This window comes from Lepisosteus platostomus, chromosome 19, assembly GCF_059453375.1.
Source record: "Lepisosteus platostomus isolate fLepPlt1 chromosome 19, fLepPlt1.hap1, whole genome shotgun sequence".
In the NCBI taxonomy this organism is placed as follows: Eukaryota; Metazoa; Chordata; class Actinopteri; order Semionotiformes; family Lepisosteidae; genus Lepisosteus; species Lepisosteus platostomus.
Window position 1 is genome coordinate 13015066 of NC_142629.1, and position 27103 is coordinate 13042168.

The window sequence follows — 27103 nt, forward strand, 5'->3', positions numbered from 1 at the left end:
GGAATGGGTGGGAACCCCGCAACTGTGAATGTCTATGAGGACACCTCTCGTTCCTCAGCCCCCCTGAGTCAAGTGTCTGGATGTCTGCAATACAGCAGCTGACACAAAAAGGAAACATCCAAACACACCAAGTCTGCACATTTCAGACTGTGTAGCAAATCAGAGTGCGATTTTTTTTTTTGCAATGTGACAATTACACTAGTAAGATATTTACGTGTGTGTCTTGTAGTTTATGTGCCACAGTTTTTAAGGACAGAAGATTGTTGCAAAGTAACAGCACTACTGTCCAGATATCAGAGCAGCTGTATGTCAGACTGATAGATTGTTGTTGACAGCAACAATTACACTGGACAAGTGCAACATACACAACTATAACAACCCAGATAAAATAAAAGGACTCAGCTTAAAAGACTTTTACAGCAATTCAGAAGAGCTCAATGTTCTTTTCTAACAGAATTATATGAGTCATTGGCCTGCATCTACAGAGACGTAACCCTGTCATTAGTCACTCAAAACATAAATCTTACTGAGAAATTTTGCAAATTTTCAGACTGACCCCCTCTGCTGAATACTTTGGGTTATGAACGAATACTTCAAATCAAGCAATGTTGCATTTTCTGGGCCTAATTAGCATTAATTAACTAGCATCTCATTAAACCAATTTTCTCTGTTGCAATAAAAACAACATATTCCACTTAACACGCTCAGCATCTGTAAACGTTAATTTATTTAAAAAAAGTTTCTTTAGTTAAAATATCATGGCTTAGCTAAAATAATGACATTCGCTTTCAGCACACTACAGATTAGGTTTTAACATATGATCACACTAATACAAAGTACACCAAGTCCACAACCAGGTATATAACAGGTGAGAGGGATAAGGTGTGCTTTGAACTGAAATAGTTTGGCATGGAGGAGCTACAGTACACAGCACACAGCCTGTTGAGCAGGAACGCAGAGTGAATGTGCTACCAAAGAGAATTACCAAAAGCTCATTACATTGATGACAATAATTTCCATCCAGCACAGTTGTATGTCCCCAGAGAATACAGCAATGGTGGTAAAGCACCAAAAACAATCAACAGAAATAAGTCTGCCAGCATAAACTTGGGACGGGTAATTATTTTGGCATCCTGAAACATGCCAGGACAGAGCTGGAGAACGCAGACAAGACTGTGTGTGGTGTACATGAGTGGTGAGATAACCCCGGTCTCCAACAAGGTCTAAACTGAAACCAACAAAGGGAATCAAAAAGCATCACTCCTACGTCCCACTTCATAATAGAAAACATACGGAAAAAAAGACCCATTCTAATCCCGATTCCCACAGCAACACAAGCCCCCCACACAACAGACTCGACGCAAGAGCCACATACAACATCTGGAGGACAACTGTTCCTTTCCAATGAGATGACACGTCAGACAGTACGATACTGCATGACAACAGCAAGTTGTCGGCGTTGTGTGCACACCTGTTTTCCCAGTTGCATGGTATTTGAAAGGCCAAGTTGCATCTCAGTGCAAAGCAAAAAAAAAAAATCCAGAAAAGCATTGCAGAACAATCAACGAATCAAAAGGCATTGGTTGGTAATAACTCAGCGCTCTTGCACAAATGAGCTTTAATCAACCATGGTGTAGACAGCTATGCCCACTGGAAACACACTTACAGTTCCATGCTATACTTGCGTATTGTAAGTCTTCTAACAGTTTCAAGACCAGGTACCTAACGCGGGGATTTCAGGTTCACCTGCGCAACCCGAGACATCAAAAGCAGCTGAATCCACAGAAACGAGGGAGCAGGAAGATTCCGCAAAGCACTAGCCCACAAGCTGCGAAAGACAACATGTCATGTCGGCAGCCCAGCTCAGTCAGGATCTGCCCAGATCTGCAGAAATGGGTCTTCAACGCCAGTGGACAGTTACGTCCCGGCTTCCAGAACGGACCGGAGACGGAGCAAGAGGCTTTTTCTGTTGCTAGACTAGTTACGGATACAGAAAATGGGGGAAAAAAAGGATTGAATTTAAGAGCCTCCTAAAACAGGCTCTAATAAAACAGGCAAACAGCAGCTATATTCTGCTGACAGTATATTTCACCCGAATCTCTTCTTAATAAAAAACATTCCCCAATAGTACAGCACTGAGCTTCATACATGATGGTGCACATCCACAACAGTGACACATGTTAGCCCGCTGATAGCAGCCTGTCCTTTACTGCATTCAGAAAAGTACAAGGTTGAAATAGCATGCCACAGCATACAATACTCAGTTTGGTAAGGCCATGTAAACTGTTTTTTAAAGATGCTGTTTTTTAAGAAGCCAAGCTGAAGAAAGGCTTTCAAGGGTTGGAAAAAGACAGTCAAGTGCCCACGACGTGTTAAGCTCTATAATGATTTTCATATCCTGACTAGTGCTTTGTTAAAGGCATATTTGAAACCAAAAACAATTTTGATGAGACGAGTGAAACACAATTGAAATAGAACCTTGATAAATAACAGTCAGCTGACCCGTGTGCTTCTGACAGGGCAGTCCTTTTTGATCTGTTGTCTTTAAACAGGAAATGCAATGGCTATTGTACTGGCGTAAGTATATTTTATTACAGTATCTTAGGTTTCTGCTCGCTGGATGGAGACATTCCTCCGAAGTTTAAGCCCTCACATAGGAAAGCAGACAACGGAGACCTCAGATAGCTCAAGACTTCCTCCACATGGTAAGTCAAGTCATGATGGTTATCGAAACACGGTTATGGAAAACAAGTCTCAAAGAGCAAAACGTCAGAACAATCTGGCTTATCAGACAAAGAGTTCAACTGGCTGTCCAGTTTTGGTTCCAAACAGAGAGACCAGACAGTACAATCCCTGCATCGTGTTGCAAGAACAAACCCAGTGGAAAAGATCAGTTTGGTAAATTGCCGGCTATGTTTCAGATTTCTAAAGAGACGCACAAGAAAAAGAACAGTGTTTCAATTTTAGAAGTTGAACTTTGTCAACAGGAATCAAGTAGAAAAATTAAATAAATTGCAGGCCAGTGCAGCACGCATACCGAGCCAAGACACTGTTCCAAAACAAAGCCGGCATTTCTCTTCCATCTGGCTGAGACCGGTGGAGCTTAAATGGTCCGAGGAGAAACATGGCTCTCCAGAAGACCTCATTTAGAGCTCACTGATATGGATCTCATTTAGATGGGTAAACTCACAGCAACAATAGCGCAGCATCAGGGAAAAGCTATGAACTTTCACACGGGTGAAATGCAGACACGTGTCAAGCTGTAGTATCAGATGGTCACGTCTCCATGGTTATAATCTTCCGCGACAGTGGATGTTGTCTTTTAGAGCTCGTGAATGATGTACGAACAGGTGGTCAAGCTGATCGCTAGCTTCCAAAGGGGGGGAATGTTTTCTTTACCCTTGCAATGCTCACTTTTAAGCCCTGCTTTCAGATTAATGAAAAATGGCCACTTTTCCAGCCTGGAACACAATGTAAATGGCAGATGACCCTGGAACAAGCGTGTCACTTTCCAGAAGGCAATTCTCCCGATTGCTTAAAATTCAAAACAAGCATATGAACAGTTATGAAAACGGGTCTCGTCTCGCCCCGTCTTTGTGGATCTAACCAGATATCCATCAAATGTCGTTTTGAAGTTCTTGTTCTTAAATTCCCCGTGTCACCCGATAGGCACAGTACCAGGAAAACAGGAAAAGCTGGAGGGGTTTGGCTGTGCTCTTCCGTCTTCCCGTCTCACGCGGACACAAACATTTCTAGGGTGCAGTTTGTGCCCACTGCAGGTAGTGGCAACGATCACGTGAAAAGTTCTCTCTATCATCACTGGCTCTGAAGCTGCAGGAAAGAATCGTGTTGTTAAAACGGGCTGTCAATCTTATCGTCCTTTCTCAAAGCTGTTGGTCTGATGATTTCCTGTGGCCTCCTCCCACCCCCTTGTCAGACTCCGTCCTGCAGGTTCACCGGAGCGCGCCCTTGGCGGCGGGTCTGCTCGGCCCTCTATTTTTGCCGGACGAAGGCTCTGTAGACGGTGAAGCCCAGCACGGAGATCACGGCCGCTCCGAGAGTCACCCGCAGCCAGAAGGAAGTGGCGCTGAGGTCAGAGCCATTGAGGTGTCTGGAAAAGTAAAGCATCGTCGCGTTACAAGACTGTCACCCGAAAAACGCGATTCCCGGTTCCACTCAATGGCGTCGCGGGGAACCGTTCCCCCCAGTCTAAATCAAAGACGCTTCTTCCATTCTCTCGCACTCAGGCGCATACACAATCCCCTCCCCAGAACACACCCAACATCCCCAAACTAGACGTGGAAAACGCAGGGTGTGCCAGACATGAGTAGATGCTTTTCAGGAAAGGCGATGTCAATTGTCCTTCTGCCCGTGCAGAAGGGGGATCAATGTATTCTTGAATTACAGGCAAACCCTCAGGAGATAATGTCAGGAATTCTACAAAATGTCTATTTGGAATTCACCCATAGGGTTACTCCTTGTATACCTGTATACATTTACCATGTAGCACTAATGACCTACAGTACATGAATTCAACAGATTTGCTTCAGTAATGGTGAGGACTGGATACGAGACCACACCTACATTGGATATAGAATCAGGTGTGCTCCAGTCTGTGTTCTATGGGATACACAACTGTAATGCGACACACCCCTTCCACTCCTCACGAAAATCAATGTCAAAGGCCACTTTCAGGATGGTTTTGCAAAAAAAGTGAAACTGTTTGCAAAGGTTACTGTACATTTACAGTCTGTTATTCAGCATCACTGCTAAACCCCCGTAGCGCAGTGGGGAGAAAGAGGTCCTGCATGCACTGCTGTTGGAGCCCCTCATCCTTATCGGAGAGGAAGTGCCAGGTGGCGACATGGCACACCTCTCACTGACGCCACCCCTGGGCAGCTCTTCCCAGACATTGCGGCTGACAGCCTGGAGAGACCTGGGCAAGTACCAACCAGATAACCTTTGCAAAGCTCAGACAATCTTGCACTGCTGATCGGGGGGTCCCAGTCACAGTCAGCTAATGATACAAACCAAGAATCAGACGGTGAAGTCTGGACCTTAGGGCCCAGGCTGGCTTTACCCAGGAAACCCGCTAATGGGCCTGATTGGCCGAACTGACCAGGTGCTACCGACATGTAGTGATTGGGAGCACACCAGCAAAACCTGCGGGACTATAGCTGAGCGGGCTGTGGTCAGTGGGCCGGCATGAAGGCGGCCAGTCCCAGAAAGGACACCTACGGGAACATGGCGGCCCAGGCCAGCTTGGAGTAGATGGCGGTGCTGGGGGCGTCCAGGCCAGTGCAGGAGAAAGGCATGGGGGGCGGCAGCCGGTGCTTGTAGCAGAACTCCGCGGGGGAAATCCCGTGCTGCTGCTTCTGCTCCGGCAGGTCCGACTTGGACGCCACGACGACGCAGGGGATCCGGCTGTCCATGTAGTGTTGCTGGGAAAGGAAATCGGGCTCGGGTTTAGACAGCCGGAGCGGCCAGGCGATCCCTGGTGCTAATAATGCCTCGTCTGGGACACATTTTTAAATAAGCTGTCTGATTAAGCCTAAGCCTCTCGGCCATCACATGGAATGGACGTTCCTTCCTGCAGAGATTGTAAAACCAAAGGTCTCTGCTCAGGACGGCACAGTGCAATTTCCTCAACCACCACAGTATGAAGAATTACAGAAACACTAGTATTTTCTTTAAAGGGGAGCTGCAGTCCCCAATTTCTCAGAAAGGTTATTTAATCTCGGTAACAAAATTAATTCATCGATGGTATCGCAACATTTTACAAATTGCGAACTCGGCACAAAATCGTGAACTTTGTGAAAGCACCGCATGGGCATCATTGGTCTCGCCACGGGCGAGAGTGAAAGCTCACGAGCATTGTGACGTGAAGCGGCCCTTCCTGCTCACTAGTCCCTGTAATGACTAATGTAATGGGATGTACAAGCGAATAAGTACAGATTGTTCAGTAGACATTTGACCACAGAAAATTTCTGCATTTGTCGGCAAAGTCGTCTCAAAGTCGAGAGCAATATTTCTACTGGATTAAATGAGATGTATTCACAAGCCTGCTTCGCATCACTGGAAGTTTTATTGCCTCGTTCTGAATCCCAGAACATGGTGCTGTGCAAACCTGGCAAGTTTGTCTATTTTGTGATGAAAATTGGAGATTTTACAAGTTAGTGTGTACATTTTACTTTTACTGTGGTTTGAAATGCACTCATCAATGCCAATTCCTTCTAACCTCGAAATATAAAAATAGCGTTGCAGTTCCTCTTTAAGCAGCAATACTGGATATTTAAGCTACGACTAACAAAATAGCCAAGGTGATCAAACTGCCTTGCCTCTGTCGGTTTCCAGAGGACACAAGTGAAAACTACATGGAATTGCTCCGAGAACTGGACTGTGGAATAACCATTCCAGCCATGTCGCTGAACCCTGGTGTATTCTGAAGATCACTGGACTTTCATTTTTTTTAGCTTTCTTACTGTTCAGTCAGGAACTTACTCAAAATACACCATCTCCTTTGTTTTAGCCTATGTTTCCACATCAATTTCAACATGAAGAATTCTGAGCTTATACATCAGGTTAACTTTAAAATGTTAAACCTCCTCTGAAATATGAGCCAGATTCATTAATCAGATTGTTTTATCTGTGCTAATTTAATGTCTGCATATTTGCTTTCAGAGTCATAGGCCACGCTAACTCATGGATCTGCCTAATGGAATCCTGAATTTCGCATTCTACTGTTGACACAGGTCAGGCTCAAAAGGCTCAGTAACGACACTATTGCACTCTGACTACAGTTGGTACTGCTTTTCTTTAACCACTGAAGACTTTTTACCCAATGCAACTTTAATTTATCACATTGCTATCCCTCCCTCTACTGATGCAGTTTTAAGTGAGTGTGATTCGTCACGTGTTTCCCCACAAGAAAACTAAAGGAAATATCTGTCCCAGCAATCTACACACCTTTTACTGCCAGAACACCTTCTCTCCAGCTATGTCAAGGGGAGGTGCACTTGCAGTATCCAGTACATAATGTGGCCAGTCTTCATTTGTATTTTGCAAGCGCTTTATCAATCTGGCATCTAGTTTGTGAATCCATTTTGAAATCTGGAGTTGAAGTGTTCAAAAACTGCACAACACGTGTACACTGGTAGTCCTTTGTATAGCAAATGGCCGTACTAGGGCTGTGAGTTCAGGAGTCATTGGGCTTGCTCACTAACTGTTCCACAAGAAAAGTAGTAACGCCAATCCAGGCAGAGGTCTAAAAGGGCTCTTCCAAAGCGATGCTCACCTTGTAGATGCTGGCGCAGTAGTTAAAGGATTTGGGGTCGGTGACATCATACATGAGACAGGCCACATCGCAGGCGGCGTCGGAGGCCTTGAGAAACTCCGTATCGACGTCCACCTCATACAGCTGGGAGACCAGGAAAGAGCAGAAAGTGAGCGAGCGCCTTCCGCAGGACAGCTCCTGGGAAGAATAAAGCTGGAACAGGCGCCGAGCAAAGAAGAAATAGAGTGGAGGAAAACCTAAATGCTCCAGCGAGCTTTTCTGGGGGTCAGGTGCCGCCCGGTTCATCAGACAATTGCAACGCATTTCAGATAAAGATTAGTATGGAGTATAACAGATTTGAAAGGAATAAGAAGAGGTGCTGAACACAAAGAGCAAAAGACATGCTTCGGTTGAAAGCCTTTTTCAGGAGTGCCCAGGAATGAAGCACAGCCAACACATTATTAATTTAGCCTTGTTTTCTTCTTTTCCATCTGCTGTCTTTCTTTTCTTAGAGTGGAAGTAACCTTCTCTTGTTCCTTTGGCAGCCCATGCAGTAAAGCAGACCCCTGCTCTCAACTCCTCTCAAAGTTTTAATCCGTCACAGAAACACAAAAACAGAAAGACATGGGGACAAGCTGGGTTTCCTATCACAAGGCAAGGCTGAGTCTGGTCCAGGACTGAGTTTACTGGAGCAGATCAACTAAACCACATTCTGGCTCTCTAAAGGTGCTCAATGCATTACTGTGTTCGTTACAGGACACTTACAATTAAATACTTCTCCTGGCTGTTGACCTGTACTGTGTTTATGGTGTAGTAGGAAAACTGGCCAGTGGAGCTCTTCTGCTTCTGGGGGGAAAAAAAACAACAACAAACTTTTAGAAAAGCAGTGTCTACTGTCTGAAGTGCACTTTTAAAGGAAGCTGTTATCGTGAGTTAAAATGCTGCTTTTCTTTTGCATGTCCCTGCAAAAAGAAGGGAAAGTAAATTTTCAGGCAGAAAGTTACATGAAACAAAACTTCCAGGCACAGCAAATGAGAAACCTTCCAGATCAGACAGAAAAGTGGATCAGTTATCACTATTATAGTGGATCAGAAGCAGGTCAAATGTCCGAATAAGCTGAAGCACAGCTTGCATAGGACTTCCAAAGAATAGAGGGTCTTAAGAAAAACTCTGAAAGACGTGTATCTTTAGTATGTGTATAGTCCTTTATTTCACTGTAAGGTATTGCCTGCACCAAGCCTTCTCCTGGGGCATTAAGTGATTTCAGTCTATAAAAATGCTTGGTGTGACATATTCTTAGAAATAATCACCTATGTATGCATCTTGAATACTTCAATATAAAAATGGGGTTGGTCCCAAAACAGCAGAAACGTGCCCCGAAGCACTGTCCTCAACGCATGGCCTTCCTCCTGATGGAGCAGGACCTCTCGCTGTGTTGTTTCAGGAGATTAGGAGAGCGCGCGCTCACGTCTCGTTGAGGGTGCAGGCCTGTTACTGACGTGTTCCCCTGAGGCACAGCGGATCGGCGAAGGGGAAGTGACCTTATGGGGGCACCTGTGAGGCTGCGGGCCGAGCTCTATGGCCCCATGATGTTGCAGGTTCGAGTCAGGGCTGTGCCACTAGGTTACCGCCGTTACCCAAAAGGTGGGCCTTCAGAGCAGACAGGGGGCTTGGAGGAAAGGGTATCCCTGCAACTGGCCAGGCACAGGCAGCCCTGCAGGAATGGGAGTAAGAGGCACTGCTCTCCCAGTCGGCAATAGCTCTCATGCAGAGCACTTAGGAGCTCAAGCGTCAACACATGCATGGCTCCAACAGGTAGGCATAACAGAAGAGCACACTCCCCTCCTAACAGGAGCTGCTGGCAGAAGTCTTAAGAAACGGGCGATTCCAAATTGGTTAGCATGAAATGAGTGGAAGAAACTGCAAATTTCAAAATAATGCCGAAACAAGCAGCTTACCGACAAGCTCTTCCCCAGGAAGGCCTGCAAGAATGCAGTCTTGCCAGTTCCTCGGGGCCCGATCACCTTGCAGAGAAGCACGTCCCTCTGGGTCTGGCCCTTGTCCAGGTCCAGCTTCTTCTCCCGGGTGACTGCGAATCACAGCACAGCGGACGGGCCCGGAGTCATGGGACCATGTGATGCATCACAGAAAAGGCCAGGCAGGCCCAGGGCAGCTTTATGCTGCTTCGCTGTCTACTGCCAACATGTCAAGAGTTCCTTTTCCAATTCTAAGTCAGTGTGCCCCACAAACATTTCATTAACATAATAGGTGAGTCATAGGTATAGGAAACAAAATCTCTAGTACCACCATACTGAACACTGGAACTGCCCAGGGCTGTGTACTCAGCCCACTCCTGCTCACGCTGATGACTCATGACTGCACATCATCAAGTTTGCTGACGACACAACAGTGGTGGGTCTCATTAATAGCAACGATGAGTCACCACACAGAGAGGAGGTGAAGCAATTAGCGGACATATTCCTATTCCTAAAACTGCCAAGCCTAGTGGCCTGAACAGCTACAGGCCCGTAGCCCTCACATCCCCTCCCAATGAAAACTCTTGAGAGAATAGGGAACAACACATCACAAAGATCACACAAGCCCTCATCGACCCCCTTGCAGTTTGCACACAGGGAGAGGAGAGGAGTAGACGATGCAATACACACATTGTTAAATCTGGTCTATCAACATCTGGACCAACCAGGGGCCTTTGTAAGGATTTTATTTGCTGACTTCTCCTCTGCTTTTAACACAATACAACCATTGTTGCTTGCACAGAAACTCTCAAAGCGCTTCAATCTGAATGAGAACCTGATAAAGTGGGTGCTAGACTTCCTAAGTAACAGGTCTCAACAGGTCAGATTGGGGAAGTGCTCATCGCTATACGTCAACTGGATCACCACAGGGCTGTGTCTGAGGTGGGCGGAGTGGTGGCTCTGTGGCTAAGGATCTGCGCCTGTGGCTGGAAGGTTGCTGGTTCGTATCCCACAGCCGGCAGAGGAATCCTACTCCGTTGGGCCCCTGAGCAAGGCCCTTAACCCCAGCTGCTCCAGGAGCGCTGTAGAATAGCTGACCCTGTGCTCTGACCCCAAGCTTCTCTCCCTGTCTGTGTGTCTCAAGGAGAGCAAGCTGGGGTCTGCGAAAAGACGAATTCCTAATGCAAGAAATTGTATATGACTAATAAAGTGATCTTATCTTCTTGTCTTGTCCTCTCTGCTGTACATTCTGTACACCAATGATTGCATAAGCGAACACACAGATAGACACCTCATTACGTTTGCTGATGACACAGCTCTGGTCAGTTTATTAAAGAACACAGAATACCATTATGGGCCCATCCTTAATGATTTTACTAACTGGTGCAACGAGTTCCCCCTTAAGTTAAATGTTTGAAAAACAAAGGAACTGGTTATTGATTTTGGGAAATATACCACACCCCCTCCACCCACTATAATTGATGGTCAGCATGCTGAAATTGTCGATGACTATAAGTACTTGGGACTGGTCATTGACAATAACCTAAAATGGGACAAATGCTATGACATGATCTATAAAAAAGGCAAACAGAGACTCAGGTACTTTAAGGTGGATAAAACTATTCTTACACTTTTCTACAAATCATTCATTGAAAGCGTCTTAACATACTGCTTCACTTCTTGGTTTGGCAACATAAGTACCGGTAACTGTAATAGGCTGGGTAAATGAGTCAATATAAGTGGCAAAATAATCGGGAATAATCAAATCAACTTAAGAATCCTTTATAAACAGAGGGGGACTAAGAAAGCCAAAAGCATCAGGGAGTGTGTGTCTCACCCCCTCCATTGCGAATTCACACTTCTCCCATCTGGGAGACGCCTCTGTGCCCCCAGGTGTAAAACCAGCAGACTCAGGAAATCTTTCATCCCCGCTGCAATCATACACTCAAACAATGCAAAGTAACCACCTTGTCTCTGGTTTCTTCCTCCTGTAACTCTGCTGTATTCTCTTCCCTTTTGATAATGTGTACTGTCATTGTGTTGTGTTTGACTGTGCCGTAAAACAAATTTCCCCTCAGGGACAATAAAGCTTATTATCCCCCATACTATCCACATTCTATAGAGGTACCATTGAGAGCATCTTCACAAACTGTGTCACTGTTTGGTTTGGGAATTGTAAGGTCTCAGACTGCACTTTCCTGCAACGAATTGTCAATACGGCAGGAAACATCATTGCAGTCTCCCTTCTGTCCATTCAGGACATCTACCACAATACTAGAGGCACACACAAAGCCTCCAGTATTGCGGACGATCCATCCTACCCCTCCTGCAACTTCTTTGCCCTCCTACCATCTGGTAAAAGGTATCGCAGTCTACGGGTCAGCTCCACCAGACTCTGTAACAGTTTTTTTCCCCACAGGCTGTCAGGCTCCTCAACAAGCTCCTGGCACCTACTCCAAGTCTGGAAACCTAGTTCTTTTTTGCCTAATGTCAGGCACACTGTCTGATGTATTCTTTGCACAATTAGCGTAAAGTCAATTGCACTATGCACATTATGTACCCTGCACCCTGTCAGAAATAGCTATGTCTACATTGTCTTGTCAGTGCCTTGTCTGTATTCGCACCGTAGACCCGGAGAACGATATCTCACTTCTCTGCATACTCTTTTAAATGTGCTTATCTAGGAAGAAAAATAAAATATAATGCCTAAACAGAAATCCATATAAATTATTGGTTGTCTCTGGCACTCAAAATGGCTGTAAAATGTTCAGACTCTTGTGCAAGCTCCTTTATTCTTGTGTACAGCCACAATTGCACGTGCATATCAATCTGGGTTGTATTTCCTTTATTTTATTGTAAATCTTTCCTTGGGACACCAAAACATCTGGCCTAGAATAAAATTATTTGGCGCAGACAATGCACGTGAATGCAAGAGATGATGAATAAAAGGGAAGGACAAGTTACCTGTCAGGTGGTAGCTGAATTCACGCTTAATAACTTTACTTCAATACCTGTAGCACCAAATACAGAGATGGCCTTCCTGGCCAGGATCATGTATCTACAAGTCTTCCCTTTGGAGTTTTGTTGTTCTGAGAAAAATGACACACTCCCACCAACAGGCCCCATTATCTCAGCAGTAGAATGGGCGGTTTCTGGTCAACACGCGTGATGTTAAACAACGACAGCTGATAAGAGAGAGCTGCTTCACATTGCACGAGTTAAAAGGTCTCCTACAGCACACGTGAAATTCTTGCATTTCTGGACTGAAAGCATTTGAACTCGCTAGCCGAAAACATGCTCCTCCTGGGCACTCTTCATCATTCATGGGGAAGGAATGCACTAATTACATCTGGAAACGAGGGGCGACACTTTAGGAACAGATATGCAGTAAAAGCTGTAGCCACATACTCCTACACTACAGCATTCGAGACAGGCCCGCAATTCAATCACTCCTGCCTCTTCATAAGTGAAACAAATCTGTTCTTAATCACAACAGCCCTTGAATTCGTAATCCCCTCTGACAATGTATGTTCATCTACCAAATCCACTTTTGCACGAGTGGATTGTGATTTGGTATCCAGCACTTATTTATTCACCCGGCAGTTGAATTTCCCCGGGCCGCCCGCAGTTCACACCAGTGCTGCGGGATGCAGTTTCTCTCCCAGAAAATGGAAGGCAAAAGCGGAAAGGCAGAGGCCTTTTTGCACACACATTAAAAAAATCAAAGAGGCTTCTCATCTCTCCAGTGGCTTTGCAGATCACGTGACAAAACACTTCATCACAGTCAGGATCTGCCTACGATAAAGCTGAAATCCAGTGAGCAAGACTGTTATGATTATGTAATTATGTAAATATGCATTAATTATGAATACTGCAATAAACACCACTTGGAGATGTCCTTCACCCTGCCCACCATTAATTGGCCGGATTGAGCCACTAACAAGCTGCTGTAGCTTAACACACTGGCCCTCACATATTAGTATGAGGCAGCCCTGCTCCAAATGAAAATGTTGTATTTCTGACATTGTCTTTGGCATTAAAAGAATTGAGGGTTCCACATCTCAAATGGTTACAGTTTTTTAAAAAGCGTTTTCGCTGCTGTCAAAACAAATTTTGACGGTTCAATTTTGAGGAAATTGGAGATCTCTTGCATGTGCGATATTTTCTGAAGCAATTAAAAAAAAAATGTAATCGATGACGGCAGTCTAACCCGAAGGTGGTGTAACTGTGCTAAAACCTAGTACAGACGCAATCAGCTAGCAGGTTTAAACTCTGAGAGGAAAATCACTGCTGCTTGGTGGACTTGGGAAAGGAAAGTCACTGGAGTCACTGGCTGATCAGTGGGATACCAGCAGTTTGAGAACAGAATGACCAGAGGAGGACTGTGAGCAGTGAGCGAGCAGCAATGTCGCAGGGCGTGCAGGACTGCGAGGTATCACCTGTTATTGCTGCGGTCTGGGACTCCTGCTCCATGAGGACAGGGTAGCCGAAGTATCCCAGGTACTCTAGGCACCGATGGACATCCAGGAATGCCGTCAGCCTTTGGACAAAACACAACACAGATTCAGATCAACCACCGCCATGATGGGCAGGATGGACTCCATGGAGCTCCCAGAATCAAGAAAAGAAAGTACAAATACTCTCACGCCCTGACACGAGCCTCGGATCAGAACAACGCAGCGAAGAGGGCAGGGTATCACATTCGTATAAATTAGAACTACAACTCTCAAGGGTTACACAAAAGGACAAGACTGAAGAATTTACTTCATGGTACCAAAATTCCAAATTTTAGTATTCAATCATTAAATAATAATCGTTAACCAACATGTATTAAAAGGGCACTGTTGCAACTCCAAAACCTAGTGAAAAATCAATGCTTGAATCCAGGGCCTGTCATTGGAAAGGGATAGTTCTCAAGGGTGACAAAGGGTTTGTACACCGAGATCAGGGCTGAAGAGAGGGGGGCCTACTCACGTCCACTGGCACAGATAGCCATGCAGGGATATGAACCCGTCCTGGTTGGTGCACACAGTGGTGTGGACATCTGGTCCCCAGGGCATGTAGGGAAAGACGCTGAACAGGTTCTTCAGCTCCGGCGGAGACAGGGCCGAGTCCTTATCCTGAGACGGGCAATACAACCAGGTGAAACCCCATGCCTAACCACGACTCGCCCCCCTATCATCATCAGAACGGACCCTGACCGATGTTACTGTCGCTAGCGTCGTGCTCGGAGACAGGACACGCAATGACAAAGGGCTTTCGTCTTTCCTTTTTCTGCCTAATATTAAACCCGACGTTTCCAGAGACGGAAAAGTAGGCTGCTTCATGTCTGTGGCAAAAACTGGTGACACGAGGTGCATTTACGCTGGAATTTCTGATCAGTCCTGAAAGGCTCGATAAGGATGAGAAATATCGCAGCTACATATCCGTTAACTTTACCCATAAAACATATATTTCCATGTTACGCCCATTTACATTTAATAATCATGCAACCCCTAATGCAAGCTAATGACGCCAAGGCATTTCAAGTCGCCTCCAGCCCTCAGCCCACTATATTCCAGATCTGCCTGCGTGTGAAGTCAGAGGTGATGTTACTCACATGGTCGTACTTCTCGAACAGCCTTTGCAGGAACTGGTATCCCAGGTGGTTGAGCTCCGTGCTGCAGCCTGAGGGAACCCGCAGGCTGAGAGACAGAGGAGGAGGAGGAGATCAGTGCGATTCCCCGTTTCTGCACCGATCACAGCCCGACGCAGAGCTCAGCCACCACTGCAGCCACAACCTCCCTCCCACCCGCCAGACAAGTTTTGGATCCTATCAGAATTTGCTGGTCAATCATTGTCAATACATGACTTCATAAAAAAAGTCATTCTTCCTGTTCCTTAGTTTTATCCGGTGCAAGCTTGATCTATTATTAGGCAGCTCTATTTGTGCCCAACGCAAGGCTTTAATTAAGCAGCAGACATGCCAGCGTCACTGTACTGCACAGAGCACAGTGGCATCCCTCTGGCTGGCGTACTTGTCCCAAGCAGTGGCTAAAAAAGCAAAACGGATGAAAGGGGAGATCCTCACTGAGGGTACAGGTAGTCGTCCGTCAGCTCCAGGGAGTCATCGTAGCCAAACTTCCTCAGGATGGTCCAGGTGGTCTCGTGCCGGCCTCTCTGGATGAACAGCGTGTTAAGGAACAGGAACCCTGGCCCACAGAAAAGCAGGGGAAAAAAAAAAATCACTGGCAGAACCGGACGCCGTTACGGCACATGATAAGTCGGCACCAGTCGGAGGACTGGCTCAATCCTCACTGACGACGCTACGAGCCTGCAGGTAACCAGGAAATCGCCGTTCCACCAGCGCAAGCCCTGGCTGACTCCAGTAGCCACCTGGCCTGCAATCTGTGCCAGAGGGGCTTTTACCCGCCTGAAAGTGTCAAGGAGTTTTACCGGTCATGCATTACACATGCATACAAATGAGTTACTATTAAGTACACGCTTAAACACTGGATAACCCAAGAAAAATGTACATCTCCAAAGTGTCTCCAAATCAAAAGACCAATGGAAAGCTTAGCCATACCGCAAGACTTCAACATCTCTGCAAAAACATCCAACACCAGCTAAACCCTGAGCTGCCTGACATTTGCTCTTTGGGAATCGCTTCTCGACCTGCACCTCCTTATTCTCGGCGGAACTGGGTTTTCCCCCCTCTCGGAGCGCGCCAGCCCCGCGGATCTCCCTCACCGTTCAGCGTGAGGCCGTTGTCCCGGACCCCGTCGCTGGTGTTCTTCCACACCACAGTTTTCACGTCCTCCAGGGCCTGCGGGGCCAGGGGATTCCCGAAGCAGGATTTCTGGGGGACAGGGAAGACTGGATCAGGGGCTGCTTGCTCGAGGGCATCAACCTCCGAGGCCAAGCCAATCAGATCAGTTTCCTTCGAGGCATGGATATCGCCTTACTCAGAAAGGCAAAACTCCACTTGTGCACACAGCCCTCATCGCAGTCCACCCTTAACCCTAAAGACACAGACTGGCACCATTTTCAGCCTTGCATCTAACAAAAAAACACCCCCTTTCGCCACCCCTGGGGCGGAGCGGTGGCACTGTGGCTAAGTATCTGCGCCTGTGGCTGGAAGGTTGCCGGTTCAAATCCTGCAGCCGACATTAATCCTACTCTGTTGGGCCCCTGAGCAAGGCCCTTAACCCCAACTGCTCCAGGGGCGCCGTATAAATGGCTGACCCTGCGCTCTGACCCCAAGCTTCTCTCCCTGTCTGTGTGTCTCATGGAGAACAACCTGGGGTATGTGAAAAGACAAATTTCTAATGCAAGAAATTGTATATGGCCAATAAACTGATCTTATCTTATCTATCCCTTTCCCAGTCTGATCTATTGCTATGCGGCAGCCTGCTGATACCTGAAAGGAGTTGAGCTCGCCATCACTGAGGACTCCATCATTGTCCTGGTCGGAGATGGCGAAGATTCGGCTCAGGGCACGAACACACATGGGCCTCAGCTAAAAACAAAGAATGCTGTCACCGTTTCCAAAACTCTGCATTAGTTGCTCTTTACTGTTCGAAAGAGAGTCCTGTTTGGATTCTGATGCTTCTTAACTGAGCCATCACTTTGCCAGGACAGGGACATCACCAAGACAAGCACAAGCATCACTAGTGAAGCTTCAAATTCACCTGCAAACCTCCAACTCTGGTAAACAACTGAGCACTAAAGAAGGTGCAGAAAGCATTTAAGTCTTAACAGCTAAGCCATAGCACTATTTGAAATTATTACTTGCTTGTGGTTTGCCAACAGCAGAAGGTTGATGCATTGACATTCTGTAAATAATGCCAATTGTACAATCAAAAGGAAAATCTGTACTATAATTAAAACCAGCCTGAAATGTGTTAGGGCTAATGAAAAACATTACATGCATGGCAGTGTTTGAAAAGTGGCTTTTCTCTCCCACCAGGTCAATCAGCTTGTCATTATGTGTCAATCGCCTCAGTAGCATTCCAGCTTCCTTCCAGAAAAAAAACCCACAACTAATCAATGAACTGGTCTGAACAACGGCAATGTGCCCACCTGCTTCTCTTCAGGGTCGTAGAGGGGGGCAGTGGGGTGCAGCACGGCTTTCTGGGCGTAGTAAAAGAGCTCCGAGATGTTCTTGAGGTTCTTGGCTGAGCACTGCGTGGGGAAAAAAACAGCAGAAACAATTTATCTGCAAGACCCAGAGGTTACAGTTCAATCACTTCCATTTACGTTTCCTTAAGAGGTTATATGCTGTGCCAGGATTGCACCTTACGCTCAAAGTTCAAGTTTATTGTCATTATACTCATATACAGATATACGGTACAACAAAATGCTATTTAGCTAGCTCTCAGAGGGTAAGAAGTACAAAAAAAAAACTCAACAACAATACAATTGTATAAGAAAAGAAAGACAGAGACAACAGGCAGTGTGCAAAAACAACAACAGGTAACAGGTGATGTGCAAAACAACATCAGATGTGCAAAATCATACATCAACAGAATGAAATAAAGTTTTCACCACCCGCTGTAGGGCTTTGCGGTCAGCAATACTGCAGTTGCCACACCACACTGTGACGCAGCCCGTCAGTGTGCTACAATTTAAAATAAAACAATTTGATTGCTAAGAACATGGGAACCCTTGCTGAGAGGGAGCGATCAGTGGCCTGAGCCACACAGTCACTGTTGTGACATTTTTTTTTTCCTATGCATCTGTGCCCTTTGGGTGCAAGACCGGACCACTTTCTCAAAAAAACATGACTCGGCTTTTACATTTATGTCAGCATCCAGTCTATTGCGGTCTCTGACCGGGTTAAAGCACAAGGGTTGTCCCCGCTGTGAGGGGACAGCTGCCCCGAGCCCACCCTGTGGCAGAGGGCTCTGCTCAGCCTGCTGCTTGGCTGCGTGCCTCACCTCCACGCAGGTCTCGATCTCGGAGAACTGGTTCATGATGGGCAGGATGGACTCCATGGAGCTCCCAGACCGCAAGTCCGACTTGTTCCCCACGAGGATCACTGGAATCCTGCAGCAACGGCCACAGCGAGGGAGGGAAAAAAAAAAAAAACCCTGAGCCTCCACTTGCTTCTTTACATCTGTTCTTACGAGAGTGTCTTAACCACAGTGACTGGAAATCGCATCCAATTAAGTTGCCAAGGGTGCTCATAAAAGTAGAATAAAACCACAAAAAACACTAAACGCCACGTTAATTAAGTGCTGGGACATGGCACAATGCTAACGAAGTGGTAACATTAGAGCACGGTCAGCATGTGAGTGTCAGTCATACAGTACCGATCACAGGGCTACTGATTCCCAGGAAAGCAATTCTACTGAAGTCTGATAAGCAGCCATGTCACTCTGCAACTCACAACGCGCATTCCATTGAACCTCAGCAGGTGTGAGCCTGGTCCGTACCTGGATGGGAGACCTCCTGGGAAAAACTAAGGTTGCTGCTGGAAGAGGTGTTAGTGGGGCCAGCAGGGGGCGCTCACCCTGCGGTCCATGTGGGTCCTAATGCCCCAGTATAGTGATGGGGACACTCAACAGGCTCCGTCCTTCAGATGAGACATAAAACCGAGGTCCTGACTCTCCGTGGTCATTAACAATTTCAGGGCGTTTCTCAAAAAGAGTAGGGGTGTAACCCCGGCGTCCTGGCCAGATTTCCCATTAGCCCTTACCACTCATGGCCTCCTAATAATCCCCATCTATGAATTGGCATCATTACTCTGTTCTCCTCCCCACTGAGAGCTGGTGTGTGGGGAGTGTACTGGTGCACTATGGCTGCCGTCACATCATCCAGGTGGGGCTGCACACTGGTGGTGGTGGAGGGGAGACCCCATTACCTGTAAAGCGCTTTGAGTGGAGTGTCCAGAAAAGCGCTATATAAGTGTAAGCAATTACTATTATTATTAAGACACTGTCCACAAGCATGGCACACACACACACACACACACACACACACACACACACACACACACACACACACAGCCTGGTCAGGTAACTAAAGGCTCCGAGAGCAGGCGAGCTAACTCGTACTTGTACTCGTACGCGGGTACATACTTATTTCCTTTCTCTGCGTCTCCATTCACAAGGGGAATCCACTTCGTCCTGATCTGCAGAGACACCCGGCACAGCAAGGTTAGAGAGGAGCAGGACCTCTCTCAAAAGAGACGCAGGGCTCAGCAAAGGCTTTAGGAACTATAGTAGTTAACAATCATAAAACAGAAGAAATAAAAACGTATGCGGTTAAGAAATGGAAGACGTGACAAATGAAATCCGATGCTGTATAAATTCACATATTTATGTGCACTGTGGGGAAGCATCAAAATGAATCTTTAATTCTTATAAGTGGATTTGCTGCCCCCTCGTGACAACTCACGTTCACTGCACATTACCTTCTCAATGGTGTCCTCTTTGGTGACATCGTACACTATACACACCACATTGGCCTAGGAGCGGGGAGAAGGAAGGAGGAAGAAAACAAATGGTGAAAAAGCGCACTTCGGGAGTTTGTGTCATCCAATATTTACGGTCTCCTTTGCAGCAAGGCCAGGAGACGTGAAGGCGGCCCGAAATCTTTGGAAGTGGCATTGCTGGCGTCCCCTGGGCCAGCACAAACGCCTTCACGATAGGGGCCCTGTGTGACCGCAGCACCTAACTGCTCATGCAAACAGAACCGTTCACCCAAATTGTTCTAAAAACACATTTTGGATTGGTATTTCGTCAGAGGTGGCTTTCAGATCTCTCCTTTATTCTGCGGGAGGGGAGATCAAGTGTAACCTCACGTGCTGGCTGCCTTCCTGCAGGTCAGGACTGACTCGTCATCTGAGCACAGCCACCCCAACTTCCGAGTGAATCACCTCCCCTCCAGCAGTTCAGTTATCACACACTGGCCCTCCTTGGCACCCCTTAGCACAGCGGGCTCCCTTCTGCGGATTTGGATACGGAAACGATCCAATCCGGAACACCGAGGCGGGGTGGGGAACACGACGGGACTGGGGTACAGAGACAGTCCGCAGACACCCGTTCCGGCCAGCGGTGCGTCTGCAGAGAGTCAGAGCGATCCTCTGCCCGTCAGCTGGCTGCCACGGACTCAGGCAGCAGACGCAGGGAGGGATTGATTTTTTAAGTTAATTTTGGACATGGTTTGTCAGTGAACAAAGGACACATGGAGATCGCCTCCTCTCTAAGACTGCATGGCTGACTGTCGAGGAAATTGATAGTTAAATCTGACAGACTATTGATAGATAAGACTGACAGTCTCCCTCATTAAGTTAAAGGGGGTGGCGACACTATTCTGCCAAGGCGAATCTGTAATTAAAGGCGACGGAAATTCAGGCGTATTTGTCTTAATCTGCTAGAAGGGCTTACACACTACACGGAAGAGTTGATCACGTGAAAGGCATGGAGACGCTTCTCACCTTGATGATCTCCTCCTGCAGCACCTCGTCGGACTGTTCGCTCTCTGGAAAACAAGATGACACATGGCCGTTCAGGATGGGCCTGTACTTTCCCCTCAACCCAGGGCACAAGTCGCCTCCAACGGACTTTATCTGGGACAGTGTTTTTGTCAGTGTCCTGTCTGTCCTGCCTGTATTTGCACCGTGGACCAGGAGGAACGATATGTCGTTCCACCGTATACTTATATATGGCAGGAATGACAAATAAACGGGAACTTGAACAACAGGACGTAATAACGGGCTGTTCTGTGCCTTGAGATTCTGTCACATCTGGGCCCCACAGTGGCATCTGAACAGAGGGCTGGCGAAACAGGACACGGGGTTTTACCAGAACACCATCACGTACCTGAGTAGTCGACGATGTGTGTGGGCACCTTCTCTGGCGTGACATCAGCTGGGATGGTGATCTCCTCAGCCCGCAGGGGCACCTGTGCCAGGGGAGGAACAGATAGACATTAGGGCAGAGGGGTCAAGTGGACGCCTTCATGAAAGTATAATACACCGGCTAAAAACACAAACCTACACACTGAAGAAAGTGATATATGAAGGAAAATATTTTATATGATTAAAATATTATGTTTCAGTCAGAAGTATATGTCAGATATTAATAATTTAACACAAGTTTTTACTGATCCTTCTTTAATATTTTCCAGGATAGGTATTAACAGTAATCTATCAATTTAATTGCACATCTTAAGGGTTACCCATAACGTGTCTTCAGCCTAGGTCTAAGAGGCCTCCCTTATTAAACAGTCACTTCAGTTTTGCCTGGTGGACTGCAAACTAAAATGGACTCAAAGTTCATTCCAAAAAATTATTTAACTTCAAGCGATTTCAATTGTTATGTACGCACGAGGATTAACGTTTTTTTAAAAGCTGTACGAGTCTCATCATTTTCCACCACTGATCAGGCCTGCAGAGAGGCTGACTTTAAGGACGCGCACGCTTGCTGGCGCACCAGACCCAGCTGTAAGGACGCACACACTTGCTGGTGCACCAGACCCAGCTGTAAGGACGCACACACTTGCTGGTGCACCAGACCCAGCTGTAAGGACGCACACACTTGCTGGTGCACCAGACCCAGATATGATGACGCGCACGCTTGCTGGTGCACCAGACCCAGCTGTAAGGACGCGCACGCTTGCTGGCGCACCAGACCCAGCTGTAAGGATGCGCACGCTTGCTGGCGCACCAGACCCAGCTGTTAGGACGCGCACGCTTGCTGGTGCACCAGACCCAGCTGTAAGGACGCACACACTTGCTGGTGCACCAGACCCAGCTGTAAGGACGCACACACTTGCTGGTGCACCAGACCCAGCTGTAAGGACGCACACACTTGCTGGTGCACCAGACCCAGATATGATGACGCGCACGCTTGCTGGTGCACCAGACCCAGCTGTAAGGACGCGCACGCTTGCTGGTGCACCAGACCCAGCTGTAAGGACGCGCACGCTTGCTGGCGCACCAGACCAGACCAGCACAACTCCGCAAGCAGGAGAAGTACACCGTTTTCCAGAATACAACTACCAAAAACCTGGAGAGGAGCTGATGCTCCCTGTGACACGGCCATCTGCAGGAGAGAACTCACCTCCTCAGGAAACTCCTCCCCCACTAAACACATGATCAGCGACGTCTTCCCCACCTTGGCTAGCGACAGAGAGAGGGGAGAAGAGAGGGGATTAGCAGAGGTCTGAGCACTGTTCCTGGCAAGCCACAGCAAAACAGCCCAAAATACGTCAACCTGGTCAAATCATCGGCGGAATCAGGTGCTTGTGCTTTTTTTTTTGCCAGGAGAGAATGGGTTAAGAGGTGCTGGGGGGAAAAAAAAAAAACAGACAGTACGTGCTGTTCAGGGAGGCTTATCTCCCAGCCCGGACCACACCCCTGTGCACGGCTCCCACACGCTGGAAAAGAGAACGTGCTGCCAGGCCAGGCCAGGCCACACCTCGGATGTGTATACCTGCGACTCACTCACTGCTCTGTAACCCACAACAAACCGGCGACGAGCTGGTTTCCTTAAGACGGCCTGGATGATAGCAAGAAAGCCATCAACCTGCTGCTCAGGGCTCTCACAGAGAAGGGGATCAGAAACAATGGCTACTGAGAACGCCATGAGGAGGGATGCACTGCGTTACCTCTTCCAGAGAGGACTGACGGAGGAGAAACCGGCCGGTTAGACAGGAGGTGGCCTGGCAGATCGATTGACCGTTTTGAGAGTTTTCCTTGGCTTTTCGCCATGTTACAGAAGGCAAACTGCAGCAGTCAGCATTGGAGAAACACAATTCATTCTGGATGGAGTACACACGCAGCACTTAAACGGACCATAAGTGTATGGTATTTGCGTTTTAAGTGCATTTGGTGCTCAGGCCCTACAACACCAGAGAGCCCTTTCCAAGTGGGGTGGGGGGCTTGTAAGCTCACAGGAACCAGGGTCACCAGCTCCTCCTCGCTTTCGACATCTGACGAAATCAAAAAGCCGAGCGCTGTGACAGCTCTCCACCGGCTCAGCTGCTAATTTGTTAACCAAAAAAATCTCAGGCCAGCCTGTTGAGACTTAAAGGCATCTTTCTGAACGGCTTACACATGCTGAAGAGTTACTCCAGGGTGTACCAAAGTACCTTTTATAGATCTCAGATTAATACCGGATTTGTCTTGTGACAATCGCAACAAGCATTCTGCAATGTGTGCTCCATACTACAACACACCTACACTCCCAGTGCTTCACCTGAGCATTTTAGGGTCGTATTCATGGAGAAGTCAATGTTTTTTTTCCCCAAGAACGTTTTTGCTGCCGTTTTGAGCTCAAAGCACAAAGGTCCGTGTGTCCGTGGCTGAGGCATGAAACACAGGAACCCTTTCAGTCTCAAAACACGGAGAATAACCTTCCCTTTGAAATGAGAAAAACCTTCACCTACAAACCGTTCACAAAAAATCCCTTATCTCTGTTTGTGTGAACAATGTATCTGTCCTCTTGCAACAAAAGGACAGTGTGAACCCTCAAGTGTGGCTGTCAAATTGACTCGAATTGTTTATTCATAAACTCCAACTGAAACCTGGCAAAAATAAAATCGAATCAACACGCTTCAAAACTAACTTTCAAATCTCCCAGTCGTTGTTTTTTAGACGTCTCTCAGTGCCAGTCTTTCGTCAAGATGAAATCAATGAATATTATTAAATCGCTGATCGCGGTGGGGTGAAACCAATATACTGATCGATTAGGAGAGCTGCTCTCCCGCTGGACCGGACTTGAAAGTAGCGGTCGAAGTAGAAATGAGGAGACTTCTTTTAACTAAAAGTAGCTAAACCGGCACAGCTGACAAGGTGCTCTTTCTCTGGCGATATATACACACACATAATAAACCCTTCAAAACAATACAGTTAAATATCACCCTTCTGGAAGTAACCAAATGATATTTGTACAGCCCAGCACCATTATTTTTCATTTGATCCTTTTTTTTTAATTTCGTAAAGTTGCCGCGCAAGAAAGCGATTCATAAACTCACGCTCCCCCAACAGGAGGATCCTGACGTCTCTCTTCATTTTGGTTCCTGCTTCCTCTTGCTTTCTGTGCTGTGACGAGCTCCTGTGTCGGCTTCTCGGTTATGGTTTTTTGCGAGTTATTTTTTAAATTCAGGCTCCGGCTGACGCTCCTCTGCGACCCATTCCACCACCTTCCAAGGAGAAACGCGCAGAAGCGACGCTTCCGGTGACTCGAACGCTGTTCACTACTGCCGCCTACCGGCCAGACAGAATAACTCCACACAGGTCAAAGCAACCAGCTGACTCTTCCCTTCCCAATTAACTTTTAACAGCAATTAACTTTTCATCTATTCCTACGCGTCGGTCAGACTGTAGAAACCACCAATTACGAATGAGTTATTTAAAGATACGTTTATAGCTCATTAAGATCATTTCGAAAAATTCCCTGTGACAGATCAGCAAGAGACCCTGGATGTTGCGTTTTGATTTTATTCCAATTCTGTCATCATATTAATGTTTTTTTGTATAAGAAGCCTAGTTATGTAAAGTAACAAAATATTGCAACATAAATATATAAAGTAGAGGCATTGCTTTCATTTTAGTCCACGATTAAAATGTAATTTGTATATTTTAAATACACTGTAAAAGGGTGCCAAGATCTTAATGCCTAGAGGGTCTTCTTTCTTCTGGTTTTTCTTCCAACTTGAGTAGTCAATTAAACAAATAACCTAATTGTTTTTACCAGTACAATTTGCCAAAGCTCTTTTACAGCTTACTCAATGCAGTCACTTTGTTAAAAGTCCAGGTACTTACTGCATAAAACTCCCAAGAATCTGTGCTGAAGTGTAACTAGTTAACTGATCAATAAGAGCAGGTATCTGAGAACTTGGGTAGGACACAAAAAACTGAAGAGCAGGGCAGCCCCACCCTGTCCAGGCTTGTCCAAATTCCTCTCGCATTTTCCTTAGGTGTCCACTGGGGGTCCTTCTGAAGAATTTACAGTCTGTATGCCTAGTTCTTGGCATTAAGAATTCAAGCAATGCTATTGTTCACCATATTCTTTCATATTTTACTGCCTCTCAGGACATACACTGTCCCAGCCATAAAACACTCAAGTTCCCTTTCTATATCGCACATTGAATAAGAGATCCCTTTAGAACTACAAGATATTTTAAAATCCACAACACAGGGCTATGTAAATCTTTTCTTTTGACTTCTAAGTCAATTATCATTATACATTGCTTTCTCACCAGTTCGATTTATTTTCAATACCACCGTTAAACAAAGCAGGGGCTTACTGTACTTCCTAATGATGTTACAGGTGGCAAGATCTTCTTTATTATATGCAGATTTGAGAAACGTTTCATCCACAAAAATATTCTCAATTGTATTTCTGTATGGTATGTCACACTTAGTTTAATGTTTTAAGTGCATCTAAAGAAGAAAGTCAGGTGTTGGCATAAACTACTAGTAACCAATATAATGTAAAAAAATGTCAGATAAATGTAAATGATGTAAAAATTTTAATTGGCGCTACTTTGTTCAAATGTGCGTTAAATCTAGCTGAAAATAAATAAGTAAAATACAAGATTATAAAATAAAAATATAATTTAAAATATTAACTGAACAACAATTAGTAACAACCTGAACGTGTTCAGTCCTGTTCTCTGTGGTGGACAGAGGGAAGAATCTCATTGATGCCTTCAGCTGGTGTCCAACTCTTTCCAGGGCAGTTTCCATCAGGCAGTAATGGAAACCCAGTCACGCGTCTTTTATCTTTTTGCAACATTTATTAAAAAAAGCTTTTTACAAAAATAGGGCAATAGCTGAACGCTTTATAAAAACAGCTTAAGCTTTGTACAAACTTCAAATACCCAGATTTGTTCTGAAACTGTAACACAGAAACAAAGACACTAGAACTAAGCACATCATTTCAAATGTTTGCTCTTGCCTAGCTGGAAGCTAAACTAGTGCTTTTACTAAAATAACCTAACAGAGCTGTACTTCCAGACAGCAGAAAGATCACAATAACTGATGGAGTGTGATGAGGAGTTCAGATTCAGACTCTGGAATATTTAACCACATTATAATGAGGACAAACAAAAGTACAGTTAAACCAAAAATCACAGACAGGAGGGTCCAGGGAAAAGGACATGACAACTCCTAGAAACGTTTAACAGTCGCATGTACATACGAACACTGGGAAATCCCAGTCACTACATTTACTGAATGCAGCTTTGCTGACTCTATATTGACTTTCTGACAATCCAGAGTGTTCAACTCCGATGAGTCAAGGCGACACAGTCTACTGAAATAAACTTTCAGTGCCACTGTCAAAACGCATGACTTCAGTTGCGTCCCTAATGAAGCCGATGCAGGTGTACAGGAAACCAGGGGACAGCAGAAACTGACAGTGGTGTGCATTTAAAAAGACAATGCAGGCGAAGAGTGTGGCTGGCTGCAGATCTGACTGTCTACAAGCCCAACACATCCCACAGCAGGATTTCATTGTAGGCCGAGGTGAAGAGCCGATTCCCAGACGGGGCGAACCGACACATGTGCACGGCGTCGCTGTGGGCCACGAAATCCTGAAACTTCCCACTCGTCGATTTGATGAGCTTCAGTAGCCGTTCTGGGGAGAACAATTCCAGATATAAAGCAGTGCATGCCACAGCCGTGGGCGAATTGGAAAGCCTGCTTTCCCTAAAGACTACATTTATGAACAAGATAGAAGATGGAACTTGAAAGGCCAACGTTGATTTTAGAAATGATTTTTTAGGCATAAGGGGCGGAGTGGTGGCTCTGTGGCTAAGGATTTGCGCCTGTGGCTGGAAGGTTGCCGGTTCAAATCCCGCGGCCGGCAGAGGAATCCTACTCTGTTGGGCCCCTGAGCAAGGCCCTTAACCCCAGCTG

The 27103-nt window shown here is 46.3% G+C and overlaps 2 protein-coding genes across 2 annotated transcripts in view; both read right to left on the bottom strand.

Annotated features, from left to right (window-relative positions):
- Nucleotides 1–709: 709 nt before the first annotated feature.
- Nucleotides 710–24417, bottom strand: rhot2 (ras homolog family member T2). The gene is made up of 19 exons (XM_088613123.1): nt 24214–24417; nt 22299–22357; nt 21057–21138; nt 20672–20715; nt 19646–19699; nt 19311–19363; nt 18168–18276; nt 17311–17412; nt 16649–16747; nt 15979–16087; nt 15320–15440; nt 14849–14933; nt 14224–14369; nt 13689–13789; nt 9232–9362; nt 8039–8119; nt 7295–7417; nt 5239–5441; nt 710–4111 (listed from the first exon to the last, which is right to left on the bottom strand). Exons 1-19 carry the CDS (start codon nt 24248–24250, stop codon nt 3994–3996), a joined length of 1857 nt encoding a protein of 618 aa, XP_088469249.1. The 5' UTR covers nt 24251–24417; the 3' UTR covers nt 710–3993.
- Nucleotides 24418–25960: 1543 nt separating this feature from the next.
- wdr90 (WD repeat domain 90) overlaps nt 25961–27103 on the bottom strand; it is a 32288-nt gene continuing 31145 nt past the window's right edge. The window contains exon 43 of the mRNA XM_088613122.1: nt 25961–26822. Coding sequence (XP_088469248.1) covers nt 26665–26822 — 158 coding nt within the window. The 3' untranslated portion in view covers nt 25961–26664. The remainder of the gene's footprint in view (nt 26823–27103) is intronic.

Coding starts and splice junctions, on each gene's coding strand:
- rhot2 (XM_088613123.1), bottom strand. CDS start 24,250: ATGAAGAGAGACGTCAGGATCCTCCTGTTGGGGGAGC. Junction 18,277..19,310: donor GACGCAGAGAAAGGAAATAA/GTATGTACCCGC, acceptor CCGTTGCTGCAG/GATTCCAGTGATCCTCGTGG. Junction 17,413..18,167: donor AGATCGAGACCTGCGTGGAG/GTGAGGCACGCA, acceptor TTCCCCACGCAG/TGCTCAGCCAAGAACCTCAA.